General features: G+C 30.6%; 1 protein-coding gene across 1 annotated transcript; it reads left to right on the top strand.

Moving 5' to 3' along the window:
- The first annotated feature begins 14,808 nt into the window (after nucleotides 1-14,808).
- On the top strand, nucleotides 14,809-15,789 carry LOC119665906. Its single transcript, XM_038075166.1, has 2 exons — nucleotides 14,809-15,161; nucleotides 15,219-15,789. Exons 1-2 carry the CDS (start codon nucleotides 14,918-14,920, stop codon nucleotides 15,668-15,670), a joined length of 696 nt encoding a protein of 231 aa, XP_037931094.1. The 5' UTR covers nucleotides 14,809-14,917; the 3' UTR covers nucleotides 15,671-15,789.
- The last annotated feature ends 7,929 nt before the right edge of the window (nucleotides 15,790-23,718 follow it).

The following is a 23,718-nucleotide window of genomic DNA, read 5'->3' as shown; positions in this document are numbered from 1 at the left end:
TAATTTCTGATTGTTTTGTTTCATAACCTAAGAGATGTTTACCCAGGAAGTTGCAAATGACTTGAGTTAAAAATACTATGAAGCTTTAATTTAAAAAGAGGGTAAAATATCTGCCATATACTCGCACGTTGCTTATTGGTATGAATAGATCATGGAAGTTAATAGTACGGATATACAAGTAATACTGCATATAATTACATATAATTTTCCTAAGTACTTAATGAAATAATAATGTATAAACATAACTTTACATTAAATATTTTAGTGGTGTTTAAAATTGTTTGTTATCACATTTATTAACTAAATAGGTCTATTTACCATTTTGTGTTATTGGCGGTAATTTGGCTTGGCAACATAAAAAATTATAACGAACGAACAAATGACCGCGACCTTGGCAATGCGACATAAAATCTAATAATGGTGAACGCGCCGCCATTAACACAGGCACGGCATAATTGGCCGAGCATTATAGCGCAAAATATGGCAGCACCAAATGCTGGCACAGACCTGTCATACGCGATAAATACAGAGTTGAGCACGATATGCTCAAACAAGCGCAGTCATGATAAAGTCAATGTAGTGCACAGTCAGTAAATTAAAGTTTATGGTTGGTTAAAGTATCTGTGTATGAAAACACAGTAAACACTGCGATTTTAATGTTGTTAACGTGCAATATTCATTATTTTGACGTCTTCAGTAGCATTTCAGGGGACTGCTGTCAACCACATATCGCAGGCAGCTATTGAGCTCAAATTCAAGTTAGTAAGTTCAGCTTGAAATTTGAGTTTCAATATTAAGTTGCGTACTTCAAAAGAGAAAATTTGACGAGGAAAGTTAATGTTTTCAATCAATAATAAATCAAAAATTATTGTAAAATTAATCGAAGAGGGGGACAACTGTCTGCTAATAAATATTAAATAAAAATATGGCATTTATTTATTGATGTAATTATTTTTTATTGATAATAGTATTAAAATTTATTTCAAAAGTGTGATAACTTAAGCATAGTTATCTATTTAATGTATGGTCAAAATACATTTTTATATATATAGATGAGAACTTTTAAATGGAAAAAGATCGTAAAGATCGTCTGTTAGAAGTTTTAAGTCTTTGTTGCTGTTTTCAAGGGAATAATATATGATCAATTATGGTCTTACATAAAATATTTGCTAATCGGTAGCTTTGTTTAGTCTTGGCGCAGCTGATCTCATGCTATCACCTACTTTATGATTTTTTAATGAAATAATAAATATTTAACAATTACTAATTAAATGCCAAAATAAATATTAGTGATCAAAAATAAAAAATCATTTATATCAGTATCATTTATAAAAGTATTTGAAACATGGTAAGAACAATAATTTCGGCATTACACTCCGAAATCAAACAGAAGTCAACGATTTATAAAATGTTCTACTTAATTTATTGAAATAGATTAGTAATCTATTTTAGAATTCTATTTCTATAGTCTTAATCCCATAAATAAAATTAAATTAGTAGAAGCTGCTAATAAACTGCTAGAGTATTACTGCCACAAATGCATTTTAATTTTGTATAAACTTAAAAATTGATGTTTTGAGAATTTTATATAATTTTCAATGTAAATTTTTGTATTCGATATAAGCCTCAAAATGGATTTATGAGATGACTCCAGATTAATTTAAATTATGGGCACATAAATAGTTTTAGTAGAGCACACAAACATTTGACGACAGAAAAATAAATTATATTTGAACATGCACAAGAGAAAAAAATAAAAATTTAAATAATAAAAAATTGTATCTTAAACCAATATCACAAATGTATATATTTCAATAGCTTCCACAATCTTAGAAATTTTTACTACAATTTGAAGTTGATATAACATAAAATTCAAAACTCAAAAATACTTTATTTTTTTATAATAATTATTATATTATATTTAAAGTTTAAGCATATAATAAGAAACCAATAATTAATACCTTTATGTCTTCAGTCGTGGCTATCCTAAGAAGGAAGAAGGCGTATAAAACTCATCGAATTAAATAACTGGGAGATCTTAGATCTCTGCCCTGAACTTGTTCTTTTAAAATTCTTTTTATTCAAGTAAATTAATTAACACTAATTGCAAACTAAAGCTCTTTAGTAACAACAAGACCGTGATCCGCTAACAAGTTATTTTAAATATGTGCATTTTAATAAAGAAAAAATAAACTGCCAGCTAACAGCACCAAAAAATAAATAAATAGCTATGCTTGCAGCATCGGAATCACATTAAGAATATAGAAAACAATTCCTGTAAAATATTATATATATATATATATATATATATAGAATATTTCAGAAAATATTCCTAAAATACTAATATTTCATTAGCACTATTTTCTGCTTTAATTTATATGTTTTTTTTCCTATTTTTTTTAGACTATAGGATGGTCTCCTTTGCATAACTCATCATTCAGTTTCACAAAAATTCGATTTCAATAATGGAAATCAAATTATAATTTTGAATGACTGCTATGACATACGAAAGCTAAAACTAGGTTTATCTTTTTTGGGTGTCTTGTTACTCAGGTAATGTGTTCGTAAGTGATTTCGTACGAACTGGATCATCAACTAAATTTTTATTCCACTGTGACTTTTCTGATAAAAAACCACTTTGTAGCTGAAAGAAGTCTCAATTGTCGCGACACTTTCGGCAGTCGCAAAGGTAAAGAGTTAGTTCAGCCGTACAACTTCGGTAACGCGTTTCTTCTCAGTAAAATAGATAGGTTTGTGTTAGATTATCTGACGGATTATTATGGCCAGCATTATCATTTTAATAAGGCAATTGTATCTGAGAAAACATAATGTCGAATCTGCTTGGAGGCTTTCAGGTTTTGATATGCGCCAGGAATTTCTAATACAGTATGAATGTCCCCAACAACTGATATTTTAGTTCTTTGGGTGGAGTGCTTTCCGCTCCATCGTCGTCAGAAAGCAACACAAAAGATTAGGAATAGTTGTAGTGTTCCGCTTCCCTGGGAATTAGCACTTCGCGTATATAATATTTTGAATATATACTAACATTAAATTTTATTTAAACCTTAGCGATTGTGCTAATGTTTGCGTAAGTCTGAGATTATAATGACCGAGATATATCAGTACACTCAGGAGGTGCTTTTTTAACAAGTTTCGCACTATGTTTTTGAAAAATTATTTGATTTGTTTTTGTTTAGTATTGGATTTAAATTGTTTGGTTGGTTTATATATTTTATCATAACCCAACTTTAAGGATTATTGGATTGTCAATGTCAATGTTAATTAACTTTAACTCTAATTAAAATAGTTATGTGTCTTCGTAATTATGTGCAGCACAGTTCTATTTAAGATAATAATATAGTATAAAATGAAAAAGATAATAAGTAGGTACATAAATTCATTTTATTATATATATAAATGATCTAATAGCAGTTAAGATTATAAAATGCGACTCTGAAACAGAGTCCACATGTACTAACCGCACGTCCAAATCATAGAACTACTTGACGTTTTTTGCTCTCATATTTCACACTTGTATTTACCACTTACAAGGCGCGTTCGTTTAGACTTTTAACTTGGGAACTGAAAAACTGCTTTTTCTTCTAAGCAAACTTAGAAACTATTTTATCTTAAATGTAAGTCGATTAAATTTAATTGTTATTGGTTTGATGTTAGAAACAATATTTTCATTTGCATTTTCAACTTTGAAATTCTAAACCAATTATTTTCCTACAGATAATTAAATAATAAAAATAATTTACTTAATTGCGGTTTGAGATGCTATTATAAGCCTCAATGACTAAAATATATATTACATATTCAAATATCGATTAAAAAATAGAATAGATAAAAAATAGTATAGATAAAAAATAAAATAGATTAAAAATAAAAAAAATGAAAAGTAAAATAGTTTAAAAATAAAATAGATAAATAATAAATAGATAAAAATAAAATAGTTCAAAAATAAAATAGATAAATAATAATAAAAAACCAAAATTAAAAAATTAATATTAAAAATAGACTAGATAAAAAATAAAATAGATAAAAAATAAACTAGATAAAAAGTAAAATAGTTTAAAAATAAAATAGAAAAAAATGAAATAGGTTAAAAATAAATTAGATTAAAAATAAAATAGATTAAAAATAAAATAGATTAAAAATAAAATAGATTAAAAATAAAATAGAAAAAAATAAACTGGACAAAAAATAAAATAGGTTAAAAATAAAATAGATAAAAAGTAAAATAGATTAAAAATAAAATAGATAAACAATAGAATAGATTAAAAAGAAAATAGTTTAAAAATAAACTGGATAAAAAATAAAAAAGATTAAATTTAAAAAAGATTAAAAATAAAATAGATAAAAAATAAAATAGATTAAAAATGAAATAGATGAATAATAAAATAGATTAAAAATAAAATAGATAAATAATGAAATAGATTAAAAATAAACTAGATAAAAAATAAAATAGTTTAAAAATAGTTAGAAAAGAAAAAAAATAGAATTCTTGAACAACACGCCATTAAAAATTATTTAAACTTTTAAATGCCAGATACATGCTTGGATATAAAAAAAAGATATTTCCATTTCTTGCGTTAGTAGAGAAAATTTAATATTTCTCTGAATATTTTGGGTGCGCTTCATGTTTTGTGTTCGCCGGTTTTTATGGATGCATAAGGTTCCTTGTCGAAAAGTTTGGCAGACCATGAACACTTTTCGTTTCAGTAAAATTTCTGTAAAATTTATGTTAACTCGTGTAGTTTGATACGCGTTATACGTGCAGATGTTATACAACATTTTGCATTCGTTGGTGTTAGATTTTAATTGTTATAATTATTAGCAATTACACAATCTGCCACTAACACATAGCGGCTAACGTTTAGTATAAAGCCAGCTCGGCGCTAGCGTGGCGTACTTTATATAGCTGCTTGGCTGCGGTCGCAATTTTGTTACGCTTCAGATTCTTTTCGGTTTACTTAGGTTTGCTCTGGTTTAACTTTGTTTAATTTTCAAATTTTACTCATATTTTTAGGTTTATTACATATATTGGATGTTATGATACTACAATTTCTATGTATCTATGAATGTATGAATGTATAAATGTGGCGTACACGCTTTGTGGTAAAATCAGTAACTCAAAGTCTTTGGATTTATGTAATTGTCGGTTAATTACTTACTTTTAATTTTGAATTCGTTCAGTGTGTCGATCTCCAAACTGATAAAAATTTTCAGATAAAAATAAATTTAATGTGAGATTATTGCTAGATTTTTATTTATAATATAATAGTAAATATTTTTATTATTTTCTGTGTTATATTTTGTATTTATTACGATTACCTATTTTTGTGGTTGTATTTACATGTCTTGCATATATTTAATGTAAACACAATTAGTGTAAAAATACTTTAAATTCAAATCTTCAAGACGTCCAAATTTGGGGTTGTGCAAAAAATCGTATAATAGATATAATACAAAGGTTTCAAAACAAACCTCTAAGGGATGCAGTTAACGCTCCGTGGTATGTGCGAAATGCTGATCTACATTGTGACTTTTAACTACCTACTGTCAAGCAAGAAATACAGAAGGGTGTAAAGACACATTATGACAGTCTGAGTCGACACTTAAACACACAGAAACATAAGCCGATTCAAACTAAAGAACCTAATGAGGAGTTTCAACCTATAAGGAAATGACTAGCTAAGATCTATATGCTGAATTTAGATAAGCAGTATTACTTGGAAGAATGACTAATTGATGTTAATTTAAACTTTTACACTTTGTTTCAATACGATAAAATAATAAAATACGATATAATAAAACAAAAATACTTTTTAAATTTTAATATCAAGATCACTTAACATTTATTGTCCATAATATAAATTTTTTACCATTCATTTTTAAAAGCTCATTTTGGTGAGTTGAAGTCTCACATTAGAATCTTTGATGAGTTCTTCCTTAAACAAAGTTTAAAGCACCAGGTAACAGCACTAAAAAATAAACAAGAATAAAAAAATATGTAAAAAAGTGCTCACTAATTGCACTGAAAACACAGAAACACTTCTGTGGTGGAAACTTTTCCAATGATATATATATATTTTCTATTTTCCATTATATCGCACAAATTTCAAACCGAATTCTGGATAAAGTTGAAGGTAGTAATTATTGAATAACCACGTGGTCTTTTAAAACTGTAAGTTAAGCTAACCGTAAGTTTAATATCGGTATGATTTCTCTCGAATAAATGTAATAATAGAAGTATTAGAAGTACTACGTTTACACTAAGACTTATTGAACCTTATTAATATATTTTTAAGTGGATATTTTATAGATGTAGTTTAAAATATAGCAAAGGTATATTGCTGCATATTTGTCAATTCAAATATAATAGCCTAACATGGAATTAACAAGCTTCCCAGCATCTGTTAAAAATGAAAAGATCGCAGTTGGCTTTTCTTATGATATGCAAAATAAAAGAATAATAATATGTTAGAATTTTAAATCACAAATCATTTTATTCATATAAAATCTGGTCCTTCTGTGTACTGAAATGCCAACTGCGTTATACTATGAATGAGTACCATATAATCCATTAAACAGAATGGCTAAGTGCGCAAAATATAATTTAAGAAGACTCAAATTAAGTTTTTACCAGAGATGTCAGCTCAAAGAGATGTTTTTGTCTATTCCAATATAACCTTGTGTACGATAACTACGGGTGAGTAAATAACATCTTATTGTCTTATTGATAGATTTTATTATTAGAAAATCGGACAGTTTTTAGAGTTAATAGAGTATTTAGTAACGCATAGTGAAGCCATGTTGATGAGTTGCACCTACAACAACAACTTGACCACAGTACTTCCAAATATTGGTGGGCATTGAACCGATATTGATCGATCTGTTATTTCACTTTCTATAGATACACCACGATTAAACACACAATTTGACTGATTTTTCATTTATGTCGAAAACAGCTACCAAATGATGTTGGGTGCAGATATAATGCGTTTTAAATGCATTAACAATTGAGTAAGTTAAAGGGGAAGTTTTTTATTTTCAAACTACTAAAAATGATTAATTTTTATTTAATTATTTGATTTAATTAATTCATTTAATGAAGAGTTTTTTTTCGAGCAGTAGTGAACTACAATAACAAAAATTCATTTTTATATTATTTTAATTAATTGAATTTTTTGGTGTATGGATAACAGTTGTTTCGAGTATTGTCAAATACTCATCATCAGTGGTCTTGGAAATAATTCTTGTATTTAATTATTCATAAATAGTTTTTAGAGATTGCAAGTGTCAGGAATCGAACTTGTGTCCTGCCAAATTAGAAACTCAGAGTCAGCGCCGTACTTGACTCGTACATTTTTCTGGAGTTTTGCTAATTAGCTATGAAAGCTTTATTAACACATTCATTTTTTGTGTTGATATTGGAACGAAATTATAAACCAGCTGTAGAATAATTTAATTAATTAATTATATTTTTATTTTTAATTGTTGAATTTCAATACTACTCTTTTCGTAGACGCATTATTTGTGTCATGATTTCTTCTTTCTTATGTATAGAACCTAATCTAGGGACGTAATGCTGAGAAAGTCATGCTAATGTAACTCCATTAGTCGCACTTGCGAGTCTAATTCATTTAATTAATTGATTAATTATTCCAAATTATTAAATTTGCACATTTATAATTTGACCAAATGAAGCTTTTGAGAATGTGAATGTTACGTTTAATACATTTTCTGGAATCTTTGTAAATGAACATCGACCTTAACTTTCATTTTTATTTAAGTAAATTACTATTGTACATCAATTACGGAGATATACACAACTGACATTCATAACTTAAAAGAAAAGTAAAAAAAGGGTACATAAAAAATTTTTTTTTGGATATACGAAAAATAGTTATAAAAATGTCAATAAAGTTTTTCATTCATAATAATTCTTTTAAGATTTATGACAAATAAGTAAAAATTATGTAAACGCGACTTTCGAAGTTCATATGCCGACAATTGTATACCAGACGCAAAGGGTTTATCATGTATTGTTTCTGCAAAAATCCCATAAAAATTCAGTCAAGAAAAAAGTTAAGTGAGCTAGTCAGTTTACGTCAATCAGAAAAACTAATAAATTTAAAGGTAGTTCCTGACTATAAAAATGCGATAAGCAGACTTTTACTTGAATATCATCATTTGATTTAAATATTGCCGAGTGTCTGTCCTTTGAATGGAGAATACGAGTTTATATTTATCTTTTATCTTTTATGATTATTGATTCTATTTATCGTTAATTTTGGCGTTGATACTCGCTTTACTTATTCGGCAAATGTTGCAATAAAGCTGAGTATTGGACTTTGAAAAAATGAAAGTGAAATTATTCTCAAGTGCAGTTGCAATTGCCCTGCATGACATAATCTTGCATAATTTATATTGAAGTGAATACGACTGCCACATTTTGACTTGATGGGCTTGCGTTACTTTGTCAAAAAGAAGATATTATAAAGATTTACTTTAATGTTGAGCAACTTTTTCGGCTGTAACTTTGAAGTACCTTCTATTTTTTGTGGCATTGATGCTGCCACTTCATAACATTTGGAGTGTTGTTGTGGATCGGAGAGTTGCATTATTTGCAATTACATTTTCTAGTGCATTTTCATTTTAAGTTGATTGGTACTGCAATACATAATTGGTATGAGTATGCTCCACAACTTCATTTTTTCGAATTTTACAGTATTTTCTGTAATAAGTGCGAGACTTAGGTGTGGGCTGTGCTACACTTAACATGTTTTTGTATCCCTTTGCATAATAAAAAATATTTTCGATTTAGCTGTAGCTTATCCACTTTTAGTAATTATTTCTTACCAAAACACAGCACTCTTCAAATCTTCGCCTTTTAAAAACATATTATGCGATTAAGTCACGATTTAGTTCATTATTGATTTAAGTATTTTCAAACGTTGATTTTAATTATTAAAATAATTTTAAAGCATTTAAAGGTACAAAAAAAAACTTCATATAACTCTTCATAAGTGATATGACAAAATCAAACATTTCATAGATACTTGTAGAAATATCTACAATATTAACTTAGTACTAACATTTATTTTGAACCAAAAGATTACAAAATTTTGACATTATACAGATTCTTTTATCAGAAATTTTCTCTTAGTTCTTCATATAAAGTGGGTTTAAGATGTTAGTTAATAACAAAGCCCAATTAAAAGAAAATTCGCATCAAAATACGGCGAAACCAAGTCTTCAAACTTGTTTCAATATCAAAAATGATGATACTTCCTAACGACGAAGGAAGATACGCCGATATCTAGATTTAAAAATGATAGATGAAATATCGGGAGTATGTTGACATGGTATCGAAAACAATTTGTAAATTGCATAGATGTTTTTAATATTAGGAAAACTCCTAATAAAGGCAAAAGTGAATTCGCCGAAATACGTATAGATATATAAAAAAAATAATGATCAAAATTCTTTAAAAAACAAAACCGACCTTAAAATATTTTCGACGTAACAACTCAAAAAATTAAAACCAAAAAGAAATGGTATTAGAAAAGGTAGAGAATGACCAAAAAGACTTTTCAAGGTACCATGGTAAATTATGGTAGAATGAATGACATCGTCAGAGACCTCAATATTGATCCAATCAAAAAATACATAAGGCATAGAGCCCTGAAATTATGTACGAAAACTGACAGACTTACCAACACCGCTTTATCGAATCTCAGAATGGTTACAGGCTGCTCGGGGAGGTATACACATATGAGGTCTATTATTGCTTAGTCTGATGTCAAGGCGTAGAGAGGGGTTTTGAACATACCTCGCAGTTAATAGAGAGTAAAAGTGATGAAGTGCACTGGCTTAAATAGCTTCAACATAATATATTAAATAATTTAATTGTTTTCAAAACTAAAACCTAATAAATCAATAAAGAAAACTAAATGCGATAATCAGACAGTTTAAAGATTATTTTATCTTATGACACTCATTATAAAAATTAAGTTAATATATTGAAATGCTTCGGTGTTAGAAATTTTGGCAATATCAATCCATGTCTTATGGATTAATTTTTAAACCCTGTTTCTATGAAGTAATGCATAAGTTCATCATTTTGCAAATGTTACTACATAACTTAGAGTAATGATTTTGAAAAACCAGTCAAAGTGAATACAGAATATATATGTAAAATGAAATACATTAAGTTATTCTAAGAAATAAAACAAAAAGTGTATGTTAACTGACGGTCATCTACAATGAACAGAGATTTGTTCTAACATATATTTAGAATTGTAATAGCGGTAAATCAGATTATAGTGTTCTCGCTTAAATTTTGATGATAACTTTGTCAGCAACGCCCATACAATAAGAGATGAAGGAACCAAGGTTCATAAGAATCCAAGTAAAGGTAGTGGCATATACAGAGAGGCCAAAAATGGATATCAGCATTAGAGTTGGTGTTCGCTCTGTGGAACTAGATATATGAAAGTTCCATTACTCTTACAACCATACTTGTTTATTCTTAGCAGAAGTGTTTGACATCTAAGAGAAGAAAGTTTATTTTCACAGAAACGGTAAGGCTATGTCATATTAACGCTGTATCAAAATACTTTACCGCATTCAATGGGATATGTGGGTAAATGTGGAGAAATTATTATCTTATTAATAGTAGTTTGCGTTCACGTCACCGGATTATCCATTTTGTCACTGTCGAAGGTTATACATATTCAAATACAAATATATTGGCACTATTCTTCAACCACCTATAATGAATAATTGTGAAATTGAAATGATGATGAACTGATGAAGATTTGACTTATATCTCACAAATTCATAATAAAATAACAAGTTTAATATGTTATCCATATATTTGCAAAAAATAGTACTACATATTTTTGATTGCTAGGATTAGAACATGTTACACTAACCACATTGAATAAACCATTTTTGTTGGCAGTGGTATAATCATTAAGTTATAACTATGTAAACTATGCTTTAATTCAAATAATTTAACAAAAATGTATTTTAGTAATCAATATTTTATAATTTACATATATAGTTTTGACATATTAAAATTTTAATTAAAAATTTTAACTATGTAGGTAAATTTCATAAAACTCTGTTGGTTAAAATTACTATTGTGGTACTTTTGGCAAAATAGTTTGCATTCTATTATATTCGCATCAAAAAAGAATACACCAATCGATGTCAAAATCGTCCGCAAATTTACAACGATATCATTACTACGATGATGAAGACTTATTCGAATTTATAAAACAGGAAACTCTATTTTGGTGTCAAAAGTTGGGTATTACTCAATCGGAATTATTTGAAGCCTCTGAACATGAATTACAGAAGATATTCATTGTTTTGCGACAGAGGGAACTTTTAGATGATATACAGACAGCAGATTACATTTATGGTGACCGATTGGTGTGCGAAAAAACCTTAAACTCAGAATTTTGCAGAGTTACAGGTGGATGCGATAACGACGACGAATCTTTATTGCGCATTCTTAGAAGATTCGCTGGAGAAATCTCACAGACATTTAATGTAAGTAAACTACAATCGGCACTAGAAAGATCATCTGACATGGATTTTGACGAAGATTGCTCCGAAACTTCAGACATAGAAGAAGACTTTTACGGAGGTGGTTCTATATTAAACTCAACATTTAACGCAGGAGCAGGCGCATGTGGACCAAATGCAACTTTTGATGCAGGACCAGGGGCATGTGGAGGAAATGCAACATTCGATGCAGGACCAGGGGCATGCGGAGGAAATGCAACATTTAATGCAAGTCCAGGTGGATGCGGAGGGAATGCAACATTCAATGCAAGTCCAGGTGGATGCGGAGGGAATGCAACATTCAATGCAAGTCCAGGTGGATGTGGACTAAATGCAACATATGATGCAGGACCAGGTGGATGTGGAGGAAATGCAACATTTGATGCAGGACCAGGTGGATGTGGAGGAAATGCAACATTTGATGCAGGACCAGGAGGATGTGGAGGAAATGCAACATTTGATGCAGGACCAGGTGGATGCGGACTAAATGCAACATATGATGCAGGACCAGGTGGATGCGGACTAAATGCAACATATGATGCAGGACCAGGTGGTTGTGGAGCAAATGCAACATTTGATGCAGGACCAGGTGGATGTGGAGGAAATGCAACATTCGATGCAGGACCAGGTGGTTGTGGACCAAATGCAACATTTGATATAGGACCTGGAGGATGTGGACCAAATGCAACATTTGATGTAGGACCAGGCGGAGGTGGACCAAATGCAACTTACAATGCAGGACCACCTCCTCGTTCGCCGCACAGAACACCGCTTTTTCAATATCAACCTCCACAAGTGCCATGTCCTCCTGGTTGTCAACCTATACCTGGTTACGATCCCTATGTTGATGATATATTTTATACAAGCAATAATGATTTAAAAATGTCATGGGCTAATGTTGAAACAGACTACGTGCCTGAAGTTAAAAGTCCTACAGGCGGCGGTAGTCCATTTAGACCAAATCCATTTATGTGTTCAACGCCAGGAGAATATAGATTCCAAAGAAGATATCAATTTGGAGATAGAACGAAACCTGGTGATGAAGAGTTTCAAGATCCCATGAATGACACTTTATTGGATCCTTTCAATGATGCTAGCAGAGACTATTGTCCGAATTTTCAACATTCAGCTGAAGAAGATTATGAAATTGATCAATACTTTTTAAAAAAGTGGAAGAATGAAAAGGCACAGGGAGGTAAACAATGCCCTGGAAGTAACTCCTCACGTTCATCTGGAAATTGCTCTGCAAATTCATCTTCATCCTCATCTTCATGTAATAGAACTAAGTCTTTATGTGGAGGGAATGCAACTTTCAGTGCCTCTTCATGTTCAAGTAACAGTTCAGCAGGTGGAGGTAACAGAACTTTTAATACGTCACCACGTTCAGGCTGCGGTTCTCCATGTGGAGGTAATGCAACTTTTAATGCGTCACCACGTTCAGGTAGTGGTTCACCGTGTGCTGGAAATGCAACTTTTAATGCGTCACCACGTTCAGGTAGTGGTTCACAGTGTGGTGGAAATGCAACTTTTAACGCATCTTCACGTTCAGGAAGTTGTTCTCCTTGTGGAGGAAATGCAACTTTTAATGCCTCATCAAGTTCGAGTAAATGTGGCGGCGGTAGGACACCCAATTTTGGAAATTTACCAGGTATGAGTTCTCCATATGACAGCATTGCAAACACTTCTCCACCTGAATTAGTACGTTCTCCATGTGATGCACTTGATAATACTTCGCCACCTTCATTCTATCGTACTCCAATGCAAAATACTTCAACTCCACAATTTTGTGGAACTCCACAAAGTTCACGCCCGTCAACTAGACCTTTTTGTGATACTACGCCTGGAGGACGTGGCAGCAATGCCTCAATGAGGTCGTTTCAACAATTTCGTCAAAACAGACAATGTAGTGGCAGTGGATCTTCAATTAATTGTGACAGACCATTGTCAGTGCCAGCACAGCAATATATACAACACTGTTTGGGCAGACCAAGTGGAAAGCCTCCGATTGGTGATGTTGTTTTTCGTCCTCCACCAGATGGTTGCGTACCGTGTTGGGGTAGTGATAATAGTAAACCCAAAAATCCAAGTTGTTGCTGCTCTTGTCCACCAGGTTTTCCCAAAATTTGTCCTCGGGTTGAAGGAGTCGATTATGAAGAAACTTTTCTGAAGCCAGATGGAGACGAAACAAAATAATGAGCACTTTAAACGAGTTTATGCGAATATACACAATAGAATGTAAATTATCAAAAATCTAACTTTTTGGCAATAAATTTTCAGTTAACAATTTCCATACTTGCTTATTTATTTGTTTTGTTTTGCATAATAAAAGTATTTGTTTAATCAGTAAAAAATTTGAAATATGACAGAGCGCTGCGACCATAACTGCCGGGAGCTTCATATCAATTTCGCATCCCGGAAAAACAAGTACGAGTATTTATGTATAATACAATATATAGAATATACCGTTTGAGTTTTTTCTGAAATCGATCGCTGGATGTCGTTACGTATTGACGACAAATGCTTAAATTTTAGGTAACGTCTAATAAAAGTGGTCGTTGGTGAAATTTCTCAGATTGAATTATTTATAAATTAGATTTTAGACTGCAAGTACCAGGAGGTGAACTTGCACCCTGACAAGCTTGAAGCGCAAAATCACGGTTTAGTGCACTGACGAAACTCCGTACTTTATTTTTATTATCTTAAATTTTTCTAATTAAGAATTAGTTTCTTTCATTAAATTTAAATAAAAATGAATTTAATTGTACTTCTACATATTTTTGTTTTAATTTGTGTTTAAACAAAGACGTTTTCGAAGAATATTCTTATATTGATACAATTAGTGTAAAAATTGTAAACTACAGGTTATAATGTCGCAGATAACTACATATATATTATCCTTTTGTTGTTGTTGTGATTTGAGTTAGTGCTATTGCCCATTTTTACTATAATGTGGCTAGTGGGCTTATAAATATTATTATTTATCTTCTAACTGATGACGGACCGTAGATCAGCATATCTTCCTGTGTGTCCTGAGGTGGACTGAAGGTTTGTTATATACTTTACTAACAATATATCTGCTTGTCAATATATATGTTAAAGCTATAACATTTAAATCAATCATGTTATTGTTGTGTGCTTTAATGAGAACTTATCATAGCAACCCATTTTCAATTTTGTTGATATAAAATTGTTAAAATGTTAAAATTGTATGATAAAAATTTTTATTCAATAGTTATTGTTTCAAAATTTCAGTCCGTTTGGTAAGATATATAATGTAAGTATTTTTGGCAAAGTAGTTCTCATTCTATCTTTATCGCATCAACAAACGACAATGGCGAACTTTGGAGTTTGTCAGTCCATCAATGATGCAGATTTATCCGAAATAATAGAACGGGACACACAATTTTGGTGTCAAAAATTGGGTGTTACTCCAACAGATTTATTTCGAGGCCCCGTCCACGAGTTAGAGAAAAAACTGGTTGTTTTGCGAAAGAAAGAACTTTCAAAAAAGAGACAGAAGTCGGACCATGGACGTGATTCTAGTTCGAGATACGAAAAATCTTGGAGATTACCAGGTGGTTGCGATAATAATGAAGATCTTATTTCGAATATAATCAGTAAATTTACTTCAGAGCTTGTCCGACAATTTCAAGAGTCTCAGCAATCAAATGGTGATTCCTTTGACGACTCAGAAGCCGAAGATGATTACTTTGACGATGGAGATGACGGAGGTGATTATGATGCAGGACCATGTTCAAGTAATGGTGGTTCATATGGTGGTGGCAATTGCGGTGCTCAACAAAATAGTTGTGCTAGTTGTAACTGTCCGTTTGAAATGGGTAAAGATCAGTATATAAACCAGTGTATGGGTAAACCACCTAGAAAACCTCCAATTGCTGATGTCGTTTTCCACGCTCCGCCAAATGGGTGCGTACCGTGTTGGGGTAGTGATAATAAACAAGCCAAGGATCCAAGTTGTTGCTGCTCTTGTCCCCCTGACTTTCCAAAAATTTGTCCACGCGTCAAAGGAATCGAATATGAAGAAACTTTTCTGAAGAAGGACGAGGGGCCAGCAGATGGCTAGATTTCTAATTAACTATTATATGCTAGAAATGCGAATATTTTTGATAGAATCTGAATTACAACAAACATCATACATTTTTTGCCAACCAATTTCATTACAATAAATTACAATTAACCATATTTCTTCGATTTATTCAATTATTTTTAATATTTATTAATACAGTGTTTCATATAATTAATCATAAATATTAAGATTAATTATAAAATACATAGTACCATAATTTGAAGTTAGTTTTTAAATATTAGCAAATCACATAAAATAATATAGTGTATGTCGGGTGGCAGACACCTATGTGAGCCTCTTGAAAAAGCAGTGAATTCTTGGTGCTTGCTTCCGAGTATGTTATAGGTTTCATCAATCTTGGCACTACTACTTTAACCGCAACGATGCCAACCGGGTTGTTTTTGCCAGAAGTTAATAGCTGCGTACAGCACTAGTAAGTGCAGAACACATATATGCGGTGCATATATTTATTTTTTTTTTTTGGGTCAAAAGGAATGAGACCAGAATAGATTTATTGTGCGTAAGCTTAAAAACCCAACACGTTTAAAATTGTGATGAATTACAGTTTGGAATGCCATAGAGAGATATATTAAAGCCATAAGTTTGACACACATAAAGGTTATGATCTGAGTTTTTGGTGTATGTTTCACAAAATCTAGAGACATCTGTGTTGAAAAAAGCCAGCAAATTCAAGTGATATCAGGTAGAATCTTTTGGTCTTCTTTATGTTATTTAATCGCATAACACATTAGAGATGAATTGACAAAATTTCTCACTTTTAACAAACCTCTAATTTCAAGTGAGCAAAAAGAATTGTATTGCCAACTGAATGACAAAAATAATATCGATCTCTTTATGAGGGTTTCATTATTCCTGATACTTTCTTGTCAGAATGTACATGTTGTAATTCTTTTCAAAATAAATCTTTACGTTATTCAATTAAATTGGAAAGTACACTCTATATCAAAATCTATTACTTGTCTTTAAGATGAGGATGAGGATAAAATCAATAATGCTAAATTTAGCTGCAATCCGTAGTGTGTATAGCTATTTTGTATAGTTATCTAAAGCAATAAATTAAACCAATCAACTGCCTTTCGTACTCGCAAAGATACTGGGAAAAATTGCTGCTGAATTACGCTTAATCGATTTTTGGCTGTCAAATTTATTATACGATACGTAAGTATTGTTTTGAACTTTGACACTACGGCTAACATACCTGTGTTTAAAAATTATTATTTATTATTAATTATGAAAACTATTTGGAAATTTAATTAATATTTGAATTATGCATACGTTTAAATACACATCAACTTTCATATGATTTGCACAATTTCGTATGCATTTCAGTGAATCAAACCAGTAAGAGGTACTCGTAACGAGGTAATGAATTATTGTATTTATTAAAATTGAAAGGAGACACTATTTCCTAACAAATAATCAAATAATAGATACGTATTCGTAGCTCGTACAAAAGAAAGTTGTTTCATTTCAAATGCACAAGAGAGACAATGTAGCGAATTTAATACCAAATCGAGCAAGACTTAAACTAATTAAATGTGCAAGAAAAATCTGCAATGAATACGAACACAACAACAAAACAACAACAAAAGGAAACGTAATTCAGTACTCAGTAAAGATATTTTTTAATTTTTCAAATTAAAATTGTTGATGAACGCATGGGAATTGCGTCTGTCAAAAGTGCAGCAGAAAATGATTTGAGTGAAATGTGGAGAGATTAATGAAATGCGTTGCAACTGCGTAACCCATACATGCCACACTGCCACACCATGAAGTGCTTGCGTGCCGGTGCTGACTGGCCTCGCATTTTTCAAATATTGCACCACAGACGAGGCCAATATCTTCGACAGCACGTCAGAGCGTTCAATAGTCACGGCTAAAGCTGCAAAGTTGGTCTAAAGCTGTTGCAGTGATTGGCGTGTCATGTTTGTTTATTTATTCTAATTAGCACCAAAAGAGCTGAGATCAAAGTATCTAATATCTGAGCAAAGCTGCAATCGTTCATATTCGATGTCTTGAATTGTTTGGCAGTTAGTAGTTGGCAATTGACTGCTTACATTGTTTATTTTATGTTTTCTTTTAATTCGTTTACCTTAATCTATAAAATACATTTTTGTTTATTTTTATTTAATGTTTTAAGTGTTTTTTCTTCTCACATGGAACGGCAGACATTAGCATGCACACTTACTATACTACATACTTGCTCACAAACCGATCTGCGTGTATCTATCTGATCTAACAGTGAGTAAGTAGTTAATGGATTTCATTAGTTAATGATCACTTTAATTTAACCTCGTTCTGGGCTAACTTTCTCCCATAAAATGTTTATTTTCTTTTGTGGTTTCAACGTAAATGAAGATGTATAGAATTACTCAGTATGCATTAACTTCATTTAACCTATGGATATCAAATCAAAATTTCTTGAGAATGCTGAGTGTGTGTATCTCAATATCAGCGGCACGTGTTTGAGCATCGAAATAATTAAATTTCACACAAATTCCTAATATGCACGGACATTAACAAAATTGATTCATACTATGATTTCATAATATTTATATAACAGCAGGGGGTGCCATTAACTATTTTCGAGACCTTTAAATTCCGTAATTAATTTGATTTAAAATAAAGCATGTCATTGCATAGATACAAATTAATTAGCAAAAAATTAAATAAGTTACATTCTAAAAGTTTACAAAAGATAAAAATATTATTTGCTGAAATTCCACATTTTACGACTACTTAATTTTTTAGTCATTGAAATATTTTTGAAAAGTTTGCCACTTTTAGTGATACCTCGCTACCCTCGACATCTAATACTAATTTTTTTCGTTCGATACTAGTACTTTAAAGTTACTCCAAAACCTAATGCAAGATTAAAATTAAATAAAAAAATTGTTTTTTTAATGTTAATTTTTTCTTCCGAGAGTGAGGCGTCTTTATGACGAAAAGAAACTATTTAAAAGTTAGACGAATTCAAAGAGCAAAGTAAAGACAAGGACAAAAATTTATTTTAATTTATTGAAATTTGGCTAACCAAACAACGTTATTGCCAAGAACTCATCATCAGTGGTCTTAGGATATAATCAAATATTTTAATTAGTTTATAGTTCATATTATATATAATTTGTTTGGACTGCCACTGCCAGGCTTAGAACTAGTGCTTATCAAATTAGAAGCGATGACTAGTCGTGTTTATCCATAAGTAGCCAAGGCTGCACAAACTTTCAATGCTCAAGATCCTGGTTTTTATCACTTTTTTTTTATTTAATTAGTGATACTAACCAAAGCAGTTTGTATTGAATTATAAAGTATCAGGAAAGGATTATATATGGAACAACACACAGGGCAAATGGTCTCGACGACCGTCCTGCCACATACGCAGTTCTTTTTGTCGAAATTTTGTATAAATGTGGCTGTGTTGCAGTGATGCAGCATTGAATTTCTTCCCTCAATGCTCAGATGCTAGTCCGTTTGTTGACTCAGACATTTGATTTCAAAGGATCCAATGAAAAAACATCAAATGGTGTTAAATTACACAATCAAAGTAACCAATTTCTATTACCGAAACGTGGTAAAGATATAAGGTCATATGATCTTATTATATGGTCAGGAAATGTCTCAGATAACGATTGAACTGTTTTACGAGGTGTAAGACTTGCACTAATGTCTTGTTGAGACCACTTGTTTTACTCATCAATGTTATCCAATTTTCGTATAAAGAACTATGTAAGCATCACTAATTGAACCTGTCTGCCTGAATTATGCAAACGCGTGGTAATTGTTTTATTTTTTTGGGAAACCAAATGTTACATAGCCAATAGTGATTACTTCTTCATATCTGTTAAGATATTGCGTAAAAGATATACACACTTATATTAGAAACCTTCAGTAGGAATATTTTTAGAAGCTGTTTTAAAGCGAGTGCATGGTAACTTCTTGTTTGACTCTTTTCAGATAAGAAATCAGCCTTTTGGGAGATTTCTACTTTGAATAATTAGCAGAATAATTAAATAGGTACAATTGATATTAAAAGATTCTAAAAGCGTCCTTAAGCTAGAAATCATTATGGTTAAGGTTTCTACTGGAATGTGGTTAGAGTTTTACTAAGGGATGATAAGATGGTGAAGAAAGTTTGTCAATGCTGTCACAATGGGCCGTTGATCCATTTTTGAGGGGACTGCTTTTACAATATAAGTAATAATATTCACTTCTGTGCTATGTTTTAAAATGCAAAATGTGATTATATTAAATCTAGCAAAGTATGTAAATAAATTCAATAATATTTGAAGTTTTCTACACCTAATTAATCGCTTGATCTTTAGTGACTTCTATTTACGATTTGAGAGTTCTTCTTTATCGCGAAACGTGAGTTTCTAATTTCTTTAGTTTAAATGGTTAGGATAATATAAAGTATATTGTTATTAACGCCATCTAACATCATGTTTATGATAAGATGAAAATTCTTAATGTCATCATTATTGTCTTAAGTACCTTTTATGTGTCCTAGTTCTATATTGACTTTAACTACACAATTCTCGTTAAAGGGGAATATCTAATATTGTTTATTCCAAATTTATGATGTAAAAAGTTTATTAATTAACTAAATTATTCCATTTAACATACAAAGGCTCCGTTAACATTATGGAGGAGTGTTTTACATTTTAACAAAACAATGAAACAAAATGTTATTATGCCACCTGTAATGGTCACTGCATAGAAAACTGAAAGCAAAAATATTTTAGATTTTCCACAGCTTTCCAATAGGTGGAGCATAACGGGGTGGAGTAACAAGTTTTTAAAAATTGATATTGTAGGTAATTAAGTGCAGCTATTAACAGAACTGCAATGTCCAAGATACATAGGCACAACATTTTTTACGGGTTTCGTTGCACTTGTTAAAGCTCAATTAAATATTAACTGCTGGATCATTGCTAATCAACGATAAACAGTTTGGACATTAATATTACATATGCGCTCTTTGTGGAAAATTCATAAAACAAGTGAAGCACTGCTTCGGAAGAAATACCAAAAAGAAGATGGTTGGAGGTGATAAAGTGAAGATAAATTGATTTAAAAAGAGTTGCCATTCTGTATGTGCAGAGCGGAGCAGGTTCGAAAATATGCTGGTCATTAACGACTTCATAAGAGGCAACCCAGCAATGATTTTCAATTATCTATGAGTAAAGATGTAGGAGTGGCTGACATGATTCTTATAAACAAAAATAAATTTATGACAGAATGAAGCCTTAGATATGCGCTAAAGTAATTATTTGTGTAATAAAGAAATTAATTTCGTTTAATTAATTATTTAATGTTCTTAGATCCATTTGTATTAGGTTCAGGTTTTTTGTTTCAAGTTTAATTAAAACTTTTTCAAAATGTAAAACTAAACCTGATTCGCATATGCTGATTCTTCTATGTGATTTTAGATAAATTTCAGAAAAGATGTTATGGAACAATTAGGGGTGTACCATCGTTTTGTGCTGCGGGCTAGAATATTAATCTTATATCTGGCTTCAAATGCTAATGTCAATTTGCTGAACCGAAACGTACTTTCACAGTTCATAGTGAGATACTCGCCTGCGGTTAAACATCTTCACAAAAAGGAAAATGAAAAATTTAATAATAAATTTTAATTATTATAAATTGTTCAATTTAGAAAGTATAAATTTCGTTTGTTATAGGAATTGGCTTAGCGCCACCACTTAGTGAAGGAACAAAGCGCTGCATCATTATTCCATTGTTGAATTGTTGAAAATGATATAATTGGTAATATTCAGTAAGCAGTAAAGATAAAAATAAATATAAACATATTTAATTATTTCGACTCTTCCAAAGTGTAACATATTTTCAAATTTTAAATAAAATGTACCTTATGAAAAATTTTTGATAAGTCGTTACTCATTTACATCTGTACTTTCAGTCTTACAAAATTCATTTAAAAATTGTTGGTTCGTTGTAGTAAAAGGTACAATCGTCATTGCTATCTAATTTTATACAACGATTAAGTAATTAAGCAATTCATACCTCTGAAGTTAGACTTCTTTGCATAAGTTAGATAATTACTACCATTAAAGGTAATATCACGTTCCCACTGCAGCTAAATCAACTTATATTGATGATATTAAAATTTAGTTGTTTTTTTTTGCAGAAAGTTATTGGATAGCTTTTGTTTGTTTACGTTTAAATTGATATCTAATACTATGTTCAGACACACGTTAACTTCGTCTACAACCTCTCTCTAATGATCTCTTGCTTGCGTTGGAACACAAATCTTCCGTGTATCTCAAAAACTACGATTACTCTAAATTCTATTTTTGCTGATTGTTACGTCTAATGACATCTCTTATACGTGCTTAATCAACGAAAACAGATTTTTACCGTTGGTTTTATATGGACCCGTACATGCAATAGTTTCTTGATTTCTTTATAAAAGATGATTGCAGTGGAGTCCTACACGGATGCTCTTCTCCTATGGAAAAATAATATTATGAAATAATATTGTTAATAATGAAAAATGAAATTTTAACAAAAATAGTGACTGTGCCTACTTAACAGTAACAGTGCTATGTAAAAAATACTGATAGTGCCAGCTAACAGCACCAAAACTGTTGTCTTAACAAAGAACATTTACTGTTGTGCTTCAAAATTCTGTAAATGATTTTGATGTGTACATTTTTATTGTCAAAAATTTTTTTCATGGAAATTATTTTTATTAAATATTTGCCATGTTAAAATAAACAAAAAAAAGAACATAATTCATTTTGAATTCAAACCAAAATAAAGTATGAATGAATCTTTGATTTAATTAAAGAAGAAGCAAGAAATTTAAAATTTAAAATTATACAGAAAATAGAAAAATTTAAAAGTACACATAAAAGAGTCAAAGGCATAAACTATAATTTATTTTCATTCTTCATTGTTTATTGTCAGAGAGGCGGAAACCCTCTCATTTGTGGTCATCTTTTTAGTAGAACACAAAGCGTATAGAATTAGTACACAATAGTGTAGATTTTCATCACTTGTTACCGCGATAACAAGAAAGATAACAGACATGTAATCAACTTCCACCGGTCCAACAATGGATAATTTAATGAGTTTTTAATTTGATATCATAATTACGACATGTCTTTAATGAACATGGACCACTACCACAGTGATCATTCGGACGGAATTACTGCCCAACTTGTTTGAATTTGCTTTGTTCTTAAAGAAATTCTTCTTCGACCTCAAGTGTAATTTCGGAACAATCTGTACCGCAATAGCGAAAACGAAGGCTAGTAGCACTGAACCTATGCTAGGGCTAAGAATTACAGATTTTAGATTTATTTTTGTTGAAATTGCTCAAGCGTTGAGCGTTAATTATGCTTTGACCCAATTATTTATTTCAATTTTGATAATGAGAAAAATCGCAAAGTATTTGTAATTGTAATTACGAGTATTTTTTCTTAAGATATTTTTATGCATTTTTTTTTGTTTTTTGTGAAACTAGCACAAATGTTGCTTAGAGGGAAAACTGTAATAAAAAATCTCTTAATTTTAATTTTAAAATTTGTTGTTTTTCTTTATAATGTTTTAGTGAATGAACTTAACAAAAGTTTTCAAATTAATGCTACTTACATTGCTCCTAAGAATTTGTAGGCGGCATGGAAACTGTAAAGATATAAAAAGAGGTTAATAAACTATAATATTTTTAAAGAGGAAATAGTAATTTAAATTTTTTTAACATTTTATATTCAATAGTTATTAGTCAGTTTAGATAATATAGAAGATAGTGTTAGTCATGTTAATTCTTAAGCAATTAATTATAAATTTTTAAAGACTTACATCATTAAAATGAAAAAAGTTTGTACAAACCTTACAGTAACGAAGATGTTTAATTAAGCATTTTACATAAAGAATATATTACATTTATTGGACTAATTATATATTAAGGAAACACTTAATGATTGCGTGACTTGCACAGATTTAGAAAATTTAAAAATCACTAAGTAGCTCAAGATCATTCCATTTATGTTACAATA

Source organism: Teleopsis dalmanni, chromosome 1, assembly GCF_002237135.1.
Source record: "Teleopsis dalmanni isolate 2A chromosome 1, ASM223713v2, whole genome shotgun sequence".
NCBI classification, from domain to species: domain Eukaryota; kingdom Metazoa; phylum Arthropoda; class Insecta; order Diptera; family Diopsidae; genus Teleopsis; species Teleopsis dalmanni.
The sequence above is the reverse complement of the archived record's forward strand: the minus strand, read 5'-3'. Positions and strand labels throughout refer to the sequence as shown.

Excerpts from the sequence above, each read along its gene's own strand:
- LOC119665906 (XM_038075166.1), top strand. The coding sequence starts at position 14,918 with ATGGCGAACTTTGGAGTTTGTCAGTCCATCAATGATGCAGATTTATCC. Across the intron at positions 15,162-15,218 it reads AAAATCTTGGAGATTACCAG|AGCTTGTCCGACAATTTCAA; the intron begins GTGGTTGCGATA and ends AATTTACTTCAG.